General features: G+C 38.8%; 1 protein-coding gene across 1 annotated transcript in view; it reads left to right on the top strand.

Moving 5' to 3' along the window:
- Positions 1-443: 443 nt before the first annotated feature.
- The window catches only part of LOC143435456 (large ribosomal subunit protein eL29-like), a 90504-nt gene continuing 77483 nt past the window's right edge, over positions 444-13464 (top strand). The window contains exon 1 of the mRNA XM_076918219.1: positions 444-779. Within this exon, the coding sequence (XP_076774334.1) occupies positions 649-779 (131 nt within the window). The 5' untranslated portion in view covers positions 444-648. The remainder of the gene's footprint in view (positions 780-13464) is intronic.

Genomic DNA, 13464 nt, shown 5'->3' on the forward strand with positions numbered 1-13464 from the left:
CATGGAATATTCAGAGGTGGCCAAGGTTGTTCCTCAAGCTGTCAGCCAAATGTTACACTGTAAGAGTCACCCATGTGGTGCTGGTTTTGAAGGCTTGAAGGGGTTGTGCAGACCATCAGAGGCTGGCCACTGTTATTGATGTAATAACAGCCCAGTTTCAGTAGAAGACCCCACTATTTTGGAGATGCCAGTACCATGGAATAACTACCAGGAACAGTAGCAGCTGTAGAGTGGACCCTGCCAAAGTGTAGTAGACAAGCTGTGTGTGCTGCAGAGGGCAGAGCTGGAGAAGTGACCCAAGCCACTTGGAGGATGTCGGGCCAAACACGAGGTCTAATCTCCATTCCACCTCCACCCTTCAGTCATGTACACAGGTGGAGGGAACGAACAGGCCCTAGAGAGATTTACATACTAATGAGGTACCTGAAGGCCAGAGGTGGAGCCGATTAAACATTCCTCCCCAGCCCCTCCCCCTTCTCCCCTCCCCTTTTAACTCAGGTCGATCCTGGGTTTGAGGGGGTATGCATCCAGATCCGTCCACGATCTGCCATGTGAATAAACCAGTTTTGGAAACCCAAGGGCTTCCTCGTGTGTTGGGGCTGCACCGCTATGAGGAACCGTGAGGAGCCAGGGAGAGACTTTTAGTTAATGAACAGCCAGGCCCAACTTCCAGCTGGAGAAACCCAGAGCGTTCCCAGCCGACTACCCACAGCATGGCAGGAGGAACCGCAGGATCCCCAAGCCTTTTTTCTTCCCACAGGAGGAGGCAAAAAAAAATTGTGAGTAAATCCCAGACATTAGACACTGAATTATTTGCACTGATGGAGTGCGGTTTTGATTTGCTTAGACCATGAGTCTGTCTTAGTTCTTCCTCCTTGAAGTAAGTCAGTATTCGACTCATTTTTGAAATTATAGGAGGCCACAGTTGAAAGAATTTGAATTCTTAAAAGATATTTTCGATTTTAAAAGAAATTTGGGATTTTATTTTTTACAGAGACCAAACTATGAAACTGTTTGAACGGGTAAAGACTGTGGGACTTTGACATTTTAATATGTTCTTCGACATTTTAATATGTTTGTGCTATTTATTAATCTGAGATCTTGGGGACTGAAACAAAAAAAGGAAAGGTTGTGTCTTAAAAAGTGTTATGTGTCAAGTTGACAAGTTGTAAATTGTACTCTCTAATCTTAAGTTAACATGATTCAGGCCAGAGTCATGTGAGAGGTGGGAACCTCAATTGAGAAAATGCCTTCATAAGATTAAGCTGTAAGCAAGCCTGTAGAGCATTTTCTATAATAGTGGTTGATGGGGGTGGGGGCAGCCCATGATGGGTGGTGCTATCCCTGTTTGGGGGTCCTGTATTTTATAAGACAGCAGTGTGAGCATTCCATTAGGAGCGAGCCAGCAAACAGCAGTTCTCCTCCAGTTTTCTGCCCTGCTTGAATTTTTGCCCATATTTTTTTGATGCTGAACTGTTAAATGAAACTGTAAGTGAAGTGAGTTCCTTTTTCCTCAGGGTGCTTTTGGTCATGGTGTTTCATCATAGCAATAGTAGCCTTAACCAAGACAGGAGCATTGTGTTTCTTCTTTTGAAAACTGTCTCTTCGTTTTATGAACCTATTTGTTGAGTTGGTTTTCTAACCTCTTCATGTTTTGTTTTGAAAACCTTTTCCTATTTTAGGTATTAATCATCTGTTGGATATATAGCTGGCAATGTTTTTATTTTTTATATTCTGAAGGCTGATTTCTCACTCCATTGGTTGTTTTCTTTTTTGTTTCATAAGGATATATTTGAGAGATATTGGATTTATATCCTGATCAACTGCAGTCCTACATTGAGATATGTGGTTCATTTGGAATTATTTTTTTATACAGAGACAGAGGCATCTGAATTCATTCTCTTACAGATGGATTTCCAATATTCCTAGCCCCATTTCTTAAAAGAGGGTGTTTTTTTTTCCTCCAGTGTGAATTTTTGTTTTCTCTCCTTAAAATAAGTTGGCTGAAGCTGCATGAGATTTTTTCTGGGTCTTTGTTTTTGTTCCACTGAATTATGTTTCTGTTTTCCTACGAGTAGTACTCACTGCGTTTGTTACCATTGGTTTGTAGTATAACAATAAGTCAGGTACAGTAATACCTCCAGCTTTATCATTTCTGCATAGAATTTCCATTGCTATCTAGGGTCCTTCGTGTTTCCATAAGAATCTTAGCATGATTTCCTATTTCTCTGAAGAACAGTATTGAGGCTTTTAAAAATTATTACTGGAATTAGATTAAATCTGTAGGTTGCATTTGATAAGGTGGACATTTTCACAATAATAGTTCTTCCAATTCATGAGCATTATCAATTGTTGTCTATTCTCCTTCTCAATGTGTTTCTTTAGTGTTTTAAAGATTTTAACCTAAAGGTCTTTTGCTTCTTTCATTAAATTTATCCAAAGGAGTTTTCAGACAATTATGGATGAGCTTCTTTCTCTCGTTTCTTTCTCAGTATGTGTGTCATTGGTACATAGAAAGGTCACAGAATGTTGTATGTTAATTTTGTTTTGATTTTAAATTATTCTCTTAATTTTACATGTATGGATGTTTTGTCTGTGTGCATAATTATGCATTATGTTGTATACAGTACTCATAGAGGCCAAATGAGCACATGAGCCCCCTGAGACTGGCATTACAGATAGTTGTGAGCCAGTATGTGGATGCTGGGAATACAACTCTTGAAGAGTAGCCAGTGATCCTAACTGATAAGCAATCTTTCCAGCCTGTATGCTAATTTTGTAGTCTACCACTTTGCTGAAAGTGCTTATCAGCTCAAACTGTTTTTCTTAGCATTATTTTGGAGTGGTTCTTAGCCTTCCTAATGCTGTTAGTTGCTACTTCATAATTGTAGTTCTGCTACTGTTAGGAATCATAATGTAAATATCTAATATGCAACCCCCAATGAAGTTGCAACCTACAAGTTGAGAACCACTGCTTTAGGGTCTCATATATAGAATCATATCTTCTAAAATTAGGATATTTTCAACTTTCCTTTCTTATTTGTATAATATTTAAGTTTTTCTCTTGTGTTAATGCTCTACCTAAAATGTTAAGCACTATATTGAGTAAGCATAGAGCAAGTGAACAGAAATGTCTTTTTCCTGATCTTACTGGAAATGTTTCTAGATCTTCTCCATTTAGCATAATACTGAATATCACTTTGTCATACATAACCTTCAATATATTTGAACATATTTCATCTGTCCGTAATTGCTTCAAGACTTTTATCATGAAATTATTGCTGGATTTTGTCAAAGGCCTATGTCTATGTCTATTAAGGTGATAACATGATTTTTGTCTAATACTCAGAGACTACTTGGTAAGGTGTTAGGCTCTAGTGGAGATGCATTGTCTTGGCAGTTATTGATTTTATTTTTATATTTTGGTCTAGGCATCTAGGTTTGAGATGATTATAATTTTAAGTTCTGATAGCTAGTCTTGTCTTTGTTGGGTAGATGCTTTGTTACTTGGTTTCTGTTGCCTTCTCTGGTTGTTAAGGAGACTATATTGGCTGTAGGTTGCCTGGTAGAACATTCTTCTGGCATACTACCAGGTGTGTTCACTTGGAACATCAGGTAGAATGTTTTTCTAGGTATTGGGAACATAAACTTAGGAATTGAAATGAGCTATAATTTAGAAGAAGGGCTGTAACAGTAACTTTTATTTACCGAATGTAATTGTCATCTTGGAAGTTTACTGATGAATAACCTCACCCTTTCTCATTCTTTCTGAACTCTGGCTGTCTGGTTCAAATTGGCTGCTCTGGCTCAAACTTCGCTCCAAGCTGGCTGATTCAAACTGGCTTCTCACTAAATTGTTCTGTTTGGCCTCAAACTACCTCTGACAAATTGTTCTAATGTCCTGGCTCCTCATTCTCTGGCTTCAGCTGCCTCTGCTGACTTGCACTGAACTGCACAAAGCAAACTCCACTGCACCAACTCACTGAACTCAACTCAACTGCCTCAACTGACTGAACACAACTCAGTTCAATTCAATGCAGTTCCACTGCACTGCACTGACCTGACCTGCTCTCCCTCTTTTCAGTGCTCTTAAGTAGCCTTTCCTGTATGTCTCTTAAGAGTCGGGTGTATCCTATCTCTGACTCATTCTGTCAAATCTTTCTCTAATTTGTCACTTTGTCTGCCCCTTGATTAAACAGCAGTTTCAAATATAGCAGCTTCTTTCTACAAACTAATTTTACCTTCATTGTGTGAGGCTAAAGGTGGGTTTTAAGGGCATGTCTGTATTCTAACCAAAGGGATTGAAGATGTGTCATTCTAGGCAGATCACACAGACCTAGAAGGACTTTAGATATGATCTCTTGCCATAGCAGCCATATTTCTGGATTAAAATTCCTCTATAGCCCCAAAGCTCTCTACATCTCTCCCCCTTTTTATTGCACAAACAAGACTGAGCCTGTCTTAGGTCATTCTGACAAGAATGCCTTCCTTACTCATCATGGAATATGCATTATCAAAAGCAATGCACTTATGTTTTAGGTTGGTAAGGCTCTGTGAAGAATCTTACCTATCCAACCAAGAACTGACCTTAATACTTGCATGAAATGAAAATGGTATAAAAGCAAAATGAAGGAGGATAGGGTGGGATAGGGGGATTGTGTGGGGGTACGGGGAAAGGGGATAACATCTGAAATGTAAATAAATAAAATATCCAAAACATAATTTCTCTACAGAAGGCTAAGTCCACCAGGATCTGATTAGTTTACTCAAAATGAGGTAGAGAGTGAGCAGAGGCCATACTTCTCCTACAGGTAGTCTGCTACAGAGCTAGAGATGAGACTCCAGAATTGGATTTGCAGGAGAGGACAGGGTAGCAAAGATCTAAAGCTGCCCTGCCTGCTTTACTGGCTTCCTTGCATGTCAGGCAGGCTTTGCTGGTCAGGTCCTAGGGGATGCCTGATTTCCATTGAGGGCTAGTACAATGGGATGCATTGGGAAGAAAGGTTTTAGGAGATGTGCATGATGCGCTGGAGACAGAGACAGGGAGGGAGAGAGGGGTGGCCATATTGGGTGTTCTACAATAGTGCTGGGGTAAGACTGGTAGATTGGATCTAGAGGAGAGGAGGGAGAAGTGAAGATCTCCAGTTAGCCTACCGGCTTCACTCTTGTTAACTCATTTTGAGGGGAATAGAGAAAGTGCTTATACTCTGCCTTTATCTTATACTGAAGTCCTTTATTATGCTTTTTTTTTCTGTGCTGCTTACTACTATGTATCCTTAAACATGTAACTGTAAACCTTCACCAGTTCTTAGGAATCCATCCCTGAGAGATTATCCTTTGTACTAATATGCCACATCTAAGGACAAACATAGCCAATATCTCTCCAGAGGGCTGCCATCTCAATCCACCATGAAGGTTAACACTTCCATCCAAAGTAGCATCTTTTTACAGCGGATAGAATTTGGTTTGTAATTGAGGAAAATTATAGGTTTACCTCCACAAAATCACCTGGCAATAGTTCTTTGAAGATTCCATCTCAGGCCGGCATGCTTTTTTTCCAAGAAAGACATGTGTTCATGAATCTCCTTGTGCCTCCGTTGGTATTCCCCCCAATATGATTAATATTAGTAGTAGTCAATGAATAAGGGTGTGGATCAAGAGGCCAGGTAGAATAGAATACCAGGGAACAGAGAAATAATTGGTTGCATGTGATAAAACCAGACTTATTTGTCACACATCCAGTGGGTATCTGTACTCAAGAAAACCTGTACCAGAGCTCTTCTCAGCCATACCCAGTGATTTTTCTTTCACCTAAATTGTATAAGGCCACTTTTATCCATACTCACTTTTACACTCTAGTGTTATAAATTTGAGCAGGAGCCCCTGAAATACCAGCATATGGCAAGTGCTTTCTTTGAATCTTCTGAAAGTTCTTAGTTTTATTTAATTGGTTTGCCTTAAAATCACCGATACTCACAGAATCTCATGACATTCTGTAACAAGAGAAAAATAACACAGCAATCAAAGAAGAATCTCATTACAGATTGCTTGTCTTGTTGCCCTTCCCCCAATTCTAAAAATACTCTTTAGTTAGAATTTAATGAGCTCTAGGTGAACACAAATCTTTTAGGTAATGGCCCATATTATGCTTTGTCACTCATTAATCCCATGTGACTATTATGTGCATGGCAAAATTTTCTGAGAGGGCAGATGTCACACAAAGCAACACAGATACTTGAATGATGTATGTGTCTGTTACTACAACTGTGGTGATCTTTTCAAACGATGCATATGCGGAAATTGCATTGCTAAACAATGAGATTTGGACGTGAGTTATATCTCAGTCAGTCTAGGCTTTGGTTTTTCTTTTTGTTATATAGTGTTGACCGTTAAACTCAGGATCATGTGCATGCTAGGCAAGCACTCTACCTTTATGCTAATTCCCTATCCCAATAATATTTTAACATGTTCATTTTTGCATTATACAACTGTTAATTCAATACAAATTTAAAGTAACAGCATGCTTAAAAAATGCATTCCTTATTGTAGAATTGGGTAGTGGTCAGACAAAAGGCATACAAAGAGCAGTCATGCAAAGAACAGGTAGAATCTGGGGGAAGCAAGTTTTCTTAAGTTTTGCTATCTGCCTTAAGTACTCAGAAACATAACCTTTAATCAGGATCTCAGATTTTGTGCTGATTACTGTTGAACTGGGTTTTATCCTGCCCCACAGCTGTATCTCACTGGTAAAAGTGCCTATTTCATTTATCCTCCTGAGGACAGTGTTAAATAAATCAGTGAAAGTAGCTTTGTCCAGACATGTTGGAAGTCCCTGTACAATGGTGTTTTATAAATATAAACAATTACATTTTCAAACCACACTGCATTATTCCCAAGCTACACAGCAGCCTGTCAGCCTGATCCAACATTGAATCAGGCAAAATGGTTTTTAGCTGTAGAATGTCTTTTTGTTCTCTTTTTCTCTGAATGTTCATTTGAGTACCATTTTTGGCAATTTAGAACTGTTAAGACAAACACTTTTGAAGTACCACCATAGTAATTCTTTTCTCTACATAAAAGTATATGCATTTTACAGGTAGAGATTTTGATAGTTATTTATCATTTGGATAATGTACATGAATTAATTTTAGATAGCCCCAAGGCTTGTATATGTTACGTGTCAATGTCTCTTTTTGATATGTGACCTTAATTAACATTCAGAAACTTTGATATAGGCAATGGAGAGTGTAAGGCAAGGTGGAGCTTGGCATCAATGGCTTACACTCTACTTAAGATGAAACATTTCAAGGAATTAATGTATCTTGCAAGTTGCTTTGTATGATACAGAGAAGGAGTACTTGCAAAAATGGGAGGTGAGGGGGATCTCTGCAGGTATCAAATGCAGGCAGTGATCTGTAAAGAGATAAGAATAAAAATCCAGTGCAGATTGACTTCGTCATCCTGGATCAGACTTCAGGGAGTCTAAAGCTGTTCATTGTCACATATTTAAAGCACAGTAAAATTTGGAAAAAAGGTTCACAGGCAACAATCATTCCAATGGCAGGTGCACAATAAAGCTTAAGGTGTGGTTACATAGAAACTCTTACAAAGTACATGTGACCATGAAGGTGGGTCATATAGCTATAAGAATTAAATCTAGTGTGATCTCTGACCAAGATAGCATAGATGTCAACAGGCTATAAAGAACATGTGACATTTCCCCTAAGGATGGGTCTAGGGTAGGAAGAGTCTAAGATAACCATTCTAGGAAACTTGGGTATGGTCTGTCCTACAGATAGCATAAAAGGTCACCAGGTCATTAATAAAATCCACTTTCAGGTTTCTGGATGGAATACATGTATTTGACCTTATCTCTTCCACTGAGGAGATAACACCCCTGTATGATTAATATTCCTGATTCTCTTAGTGCTTCTCTTTGAGTACTTGTACCTATGGGTAACTACAGGACACAGCCATTGTTCTTAAAAGGCATTATAATGATGATGGAAACTAAAATAGCTCCATTTAACTCAGTGTTTACTGTTTCCCAGCACTATTTTGCTGGAATTTTCTTATTTGTGCGTCTAAACCTTCTATGCTATGTATTACTGTGACCATTTTGCAGCTGCAGAAATAGAGGGTCAATGGTATGGCTACAGCGCCAGGAGTCATGCTCAGATTTCCTTGACTCAAAAATATCAGCATTAACACTTATGGGCAAGTCCCAGGCCTAGCAGTAGAAAGTCAATATTTTGGCCCATATTTATCTTACTGGCATTTTGCTTGTATATTATGGCTTCTGATTTTGTGTTTTTCTGGTGTGTGTTGAGAGAGAGTGTGCGTGTCTGTTTCTGTTTTGTTTTGTTTTTAATTCTATTCTGGATCTTTTGGCCTGTATTCTAGAGAAATAAAAGAAAAAGGGCATGGGGTTGGATGGGAGAGGAGGTAGGGAAGCTCTGAAAGGACATGAGGATGAGAAACCGTAATCAGAATAGGTTGTAGAACATATTTTTGAAATTTTTGAAAAGTACAATTTTTAAATTTTAATTTCAAACCACTGTGGTATGATTTTGTTTTGAAGCATCCTCCAAAAGGCTCATTTGGTGGACTTCTTATGAATTGACTGAATCATAAGGATTCTGACCTCGTCAGTGAATTAATGAATTTGTACCTTGATAATTTGATGGCATTATTGGAAAGTGGTGAAAAAGAAGTAGAAATATGTTATCTCACTTTCTCTATCATTCTCTATGTCTCTGTCTTTCTCCATAACTTCTGTATTCCCCCCTTTCTCCTTTCTTCCCAGCTATCATGAGCTGGGCACCTTTGCTTGACTATACCTTGCTAAAACTCTTCTGCCTTACCATATCCCAAAACAATGGAGACAGCTGACGGATTGAACCCACTGAAACCTTGAGCTGAAATCAATCTTTCTTCCACCTCAAATATTTCTCTCTGGCATTTCTGATACTGACAGGAATAATTGAAACATAAAACAGCTTAGTAAGGGGAGGCAGAGTACAATATGAATGTGAAGTGTGTGAGAGATCTCCAAAAGTCACTCAGTTCATTTTTAAAATTAAACAGATCACAAGGAAAACCAATTAAAGATCCTAAAACAGCAGTGTTCCAGATGGCCATAGTGAGGAAGCTGGCACAGGGTTCTAACAGTCAACACAGGGAAGAAAATTACCTACCATCTCAGACTTCATATTTCCAGGGTTCTCCATTCATTGTGTCCCAAACAGTTAGGGGACTGGGATTCTTCAAAAGCCACTGAATGTCAGAGGTCCCAAAACAAAACAAAACCTTCAAACACTTTCATTTTTATTTCTGTCTATTCCTTGGGCAACTTCTTAACAACTGTGAGCAGAGCACAACACATGACAAGGGCAAGAAATGAAGAGGTAGGTATATATGACATGATCCTGTACTTCGTTAGTTTCTAAGATTGAGGTTAACACATGTTTTTTTCCTACAATTTTTCAGATAATAAATGATATTAAGTTTCAATGATACAGTTGTTCTGTGTGTGGAACTTACAAAGGCAAATTATTTTACTTTGCTTGATACATGGTATCTGTCACTGGCTTTTTAAAAATTCTTCTCTCATACAATATATCCTGATCACTATATGCCCTCCCTCAACTCCTCCCAATCCTCCCAATTACCCCTCTCCAGAAGATCCACTCCTTCCATTTCTCCTTTTCCCCAAGAAAAGAGCAGGCCTCCCAGGGACATTTGATTAAAACAGCATAAGATACAATAAGACCAGGCATAAAACCTCATATCAAGGCTAGATGAAGGAACCAAATAGACGGAAAGAGGTCCCAAGAGCAGACAAACAAGTCAGAGGTAAGCACGTTTTCATCATCAGGATTTCCCTGAAAATCCCAAGCTAAACAACCAGACCATATATGCAGAGGACCAGCACAGACACATGCATGTTCTGTGATTGCTGCTTCAGTCTCTATGAACCCCTATGAGCCTGGCTTAGTTGACGAAATGGACCATGTTCTCCTCAACCCTATTGGCTTCTACAGTTCATCCTCCTCTTCTGCGGGGTTCCCTGATATCCAAGGGGAGAAACTTATGGAGGTCTCCAATTTGAGTTCTCTCTCTCTCTCTCTCTCTCTCTCTCTCTCTCTCTCTCTCTCTCTCCCTCTTCCTAATATTTGGCTGTGGTTCTCTGAATCTGCTTAATTAGCTGCCAGAGAAAGTCTCTCTGATGTCACTCACTATATATTATAGTATAAAATTAACCATATATAAATATGAATAAAGTCAATTTGACTGGTAGCACTTGATTTATAAAAACAAATAATTGAATTTGACTTTCCGGCCAGAATTCCACAACTTTTGCACTAAGGCCTAGGTAGGACCTATCATAGGCTGTGCATTAAAATCACCAGGAGAACATTAAAAATGCTGATGCCTATCTTTCCCTTAGAGATCCCACTTAATTGGTATAGCATAGAGCTTAGATTGGAACTTTTAAGGTTCCCAGGGGTTTTTAAGTGTGCTCAAAATAGTAAGGACCACTAATATTGAGAACCACTTTTTTAAAAGCAAACAGACTTGTTGTTAGCATAAGAACAAGCTAGAATACAGGTATGAATAGGTGTGTGGGAATGAAGAGGAAACTAAGAATTGGGGGAAAAAAAACAACAGACAAAATATTGTGTCGTAGAGGAGATGTTCATGATTTCATGCAGAAGGGAAAAGACAGCCGAGGGAGCACCAGAGTATTACCATCACCTCTACTTCCTCCACCACCCCACCCTACTCCATCCCACCACTACTACCACCACTACCAAAAGTAGTTGGTATTCATATTCTTATTCATATTCTAAGTGTTTCTTTAGCTGCTATGTATGCAATAAAGCACATGACCTGCACAAAAATACTCTGAGGTAAATATTGTTTTGAGGGTATTTTTTTGACAGAAGACATAGGTAAGGACTAGAGCTATTTAAACATTTGCTTTTGATAAAGGGGCAAAGGACATAACACATACCGACAGACAGACAGACAGACAGACAGACAGACAGACAGACAAATTAGTTAAAACAATAAATATATAATACCAGACATCTGTTACTTCTGGTAACAGGAAAGAGGGCGAGGGGATAACATAAGCAGGGGTACATGCGTAGATTTAATTTTGTTACTAGGTGGTAGTTTCACAGTTGTTTATTTTGTTTATATATATTATAATATGGCTGTGAGTCAACCATGATAGTATACTATGGGTATGTAAATAATCCAACTATTTGCAGAAGTGCACATGAAAAGAGAAGGGACAAAGAAGACAGGAAAGAAAGAGAAAGAATATAGAAAAAAAGAGATTTGACCAAGGTTAGGAGTAGATATTTAAATTCCAGCACTGTCTATTCATCTTGAGCCCCAGTGACTTCAGTATATCAAGCTTACTTGCCTTATGCAATCAGCCCAGCAATAATAGTATGGGGACTCACTTGGGATTCATTTTCTTGAGGGGGGGGGGTCCTTGTGCTTTGAAGAATTGGCATTAACTAGGCAGCTTGTAACCATGGGGATAAGAAGAGGAGCAACAGTGGGTGGACTGGTCTAATTTACATGTATTTCCTATTTCCCACTAGCATCATCTAGAGTTGGTCCAGGAAATGTGGATAGCAGCATGATGCCACCAGATATCCAATTACTGACTTTCTTCATGTTACTTTGCCATAAATGATTAGTGTTATCTGATTCCTTGGGTCAAAAACAGACACACTGTGATGGATCGTGACAAATTAACACAGGCCCCCTACCCTACCTGCTAATTTGATCCCTATTTCTTTTAATTGTTTCTCTATTATTCTGACAGCAGAGCTAGAAAACTTTCAAGAAGCTGCAGTTAGTCACAGCTATACTTTTTTAGTTTTCTCTAATTTTGTTGAGAGTTTCATGTACGAATATAATGTTTTGATCAAATCTACCCCAAGCTCTTTCCCCTCCAACTCCTCCTGTACTCCCCACACACTTTTTTTCTTCCCAACTTTATGTACTCTTTTTAAAGTTTAACGCTACTGATGTAGTCATGTATGTAAAGTAACATTGATAGCCTATCAGGGACTGTATAGGAAAAAAAAGCTGACTCTCTTCCTACCCCAAGACCAAGCAGACATCAATTATCAATAATTCTTCAGCTAGGAGCCTGCTGTAAAACAGTTGGTTTCTGGGTAGAGCAGGGCTATTGTACATATGAACCCAAATGGCTGTGAGTACATACATAAGACCATCAGAGGATTAGGCTGGCACACATTCCAATATCAATGGGAAGAAGTCCTCATAGAGTCCCACCTCAAGCTGAGGAGCTATGGACATATGATGACTATAGAAAAGAAGAGAAGCATAGATGAAAGTATAAGGAGGGCTTAGAGGTAGACAAAGGAGAATAGTGGGGATGAGAGTGGGCTATAATAGAAGACTGATGATCAAAATATCATATACACATATAGGAAATGTTATGACATACCCAATTATTTAGTCAAATTTATAAATGTTACTAAAGTATAATTTAAAAAAAAAACAAACAGACCACAGGGGAAATAAATAAGAATATTTTTGGAGACACCGTGAAACTGAAATTACAAATGAACCTTCAAATAGGGTTGTTCAGTGGACTATATGAGCCTTGGCTTCAAACCTCCTCTCATACATAAAAACCACCCGTATTAAAAGTAAACTGCTCTGTTTCTTATTTCTCCACTTAATTTCACACCATAGCAAACCTAAAGGGATGAAAGCTGCAGTAAGCTTATCAACAGGCCTTTATGTTATCTGACAGCACCCCAGAAACTAAGAATGGCCCTGCAGTCACTGAGAGAGAAGACTATTCCAGTCTCAGACAAGGCTCACAATCTATGGTCCTCATTGCAATGCCTGTCTCAGTAAGTTTAGCCATTCTGCTTTCATGTGTCTTGTTTTGTCTAAGTTGTAGCCTTCTACACATACATCTTGACTTTCACACTGTCTTCTTCCTATTTACTGTCCACAACACAACAGTCTCAAGTTTTCTTTGATACAACTTTAGTTATATTTCTTTTTCCATGTGTTTGTGAAGGTGCTTTTGTCTTCCTTTTCCTTCTTTTCATGTCCCGTGATTTAAGATCTCTGAGTCCCACCCTTTGACTCAACTCTGGCTCTCTTCCATCCTCTAGATTCCTTCTCCTTTCCCAGTAATTCTCTTATTGAAAATAACATTCATAAGAACCTTACTTAATAGAACTGGGAGATTTGTAACAATAAGCCTATAATTTACGTCTACTGAAATCCTAGAGGGTATATTTTTGCAAGGGTTACAATGAGCGTATATGTATTCTGTGTGTAAGTGATACATCATATATGCAGAGTGTTAGATTTCTCGAGTTTCTTATGCTTGTCCTAGCAGTAAATCCCAAAATTATGGCCCTCAAGCCTCTTCCTACTCAAACATGGCCA

The sequence above is a fragment of the Arvicanthis niloticus genome, chromosome X, assembly GCF_011762505.2.
Source record: "Arvicanthis niloticus isolate mArvNil1 chromosome X, mArvNil1.pat.X, whole genome shotgun sequence".
Taxonomy (NCBI): Eukaryota; Metazoa; Chordata; class Mammalia; order Rodentia; family Muridae; genus Arvicanthis; species Arvicanthis niloticus.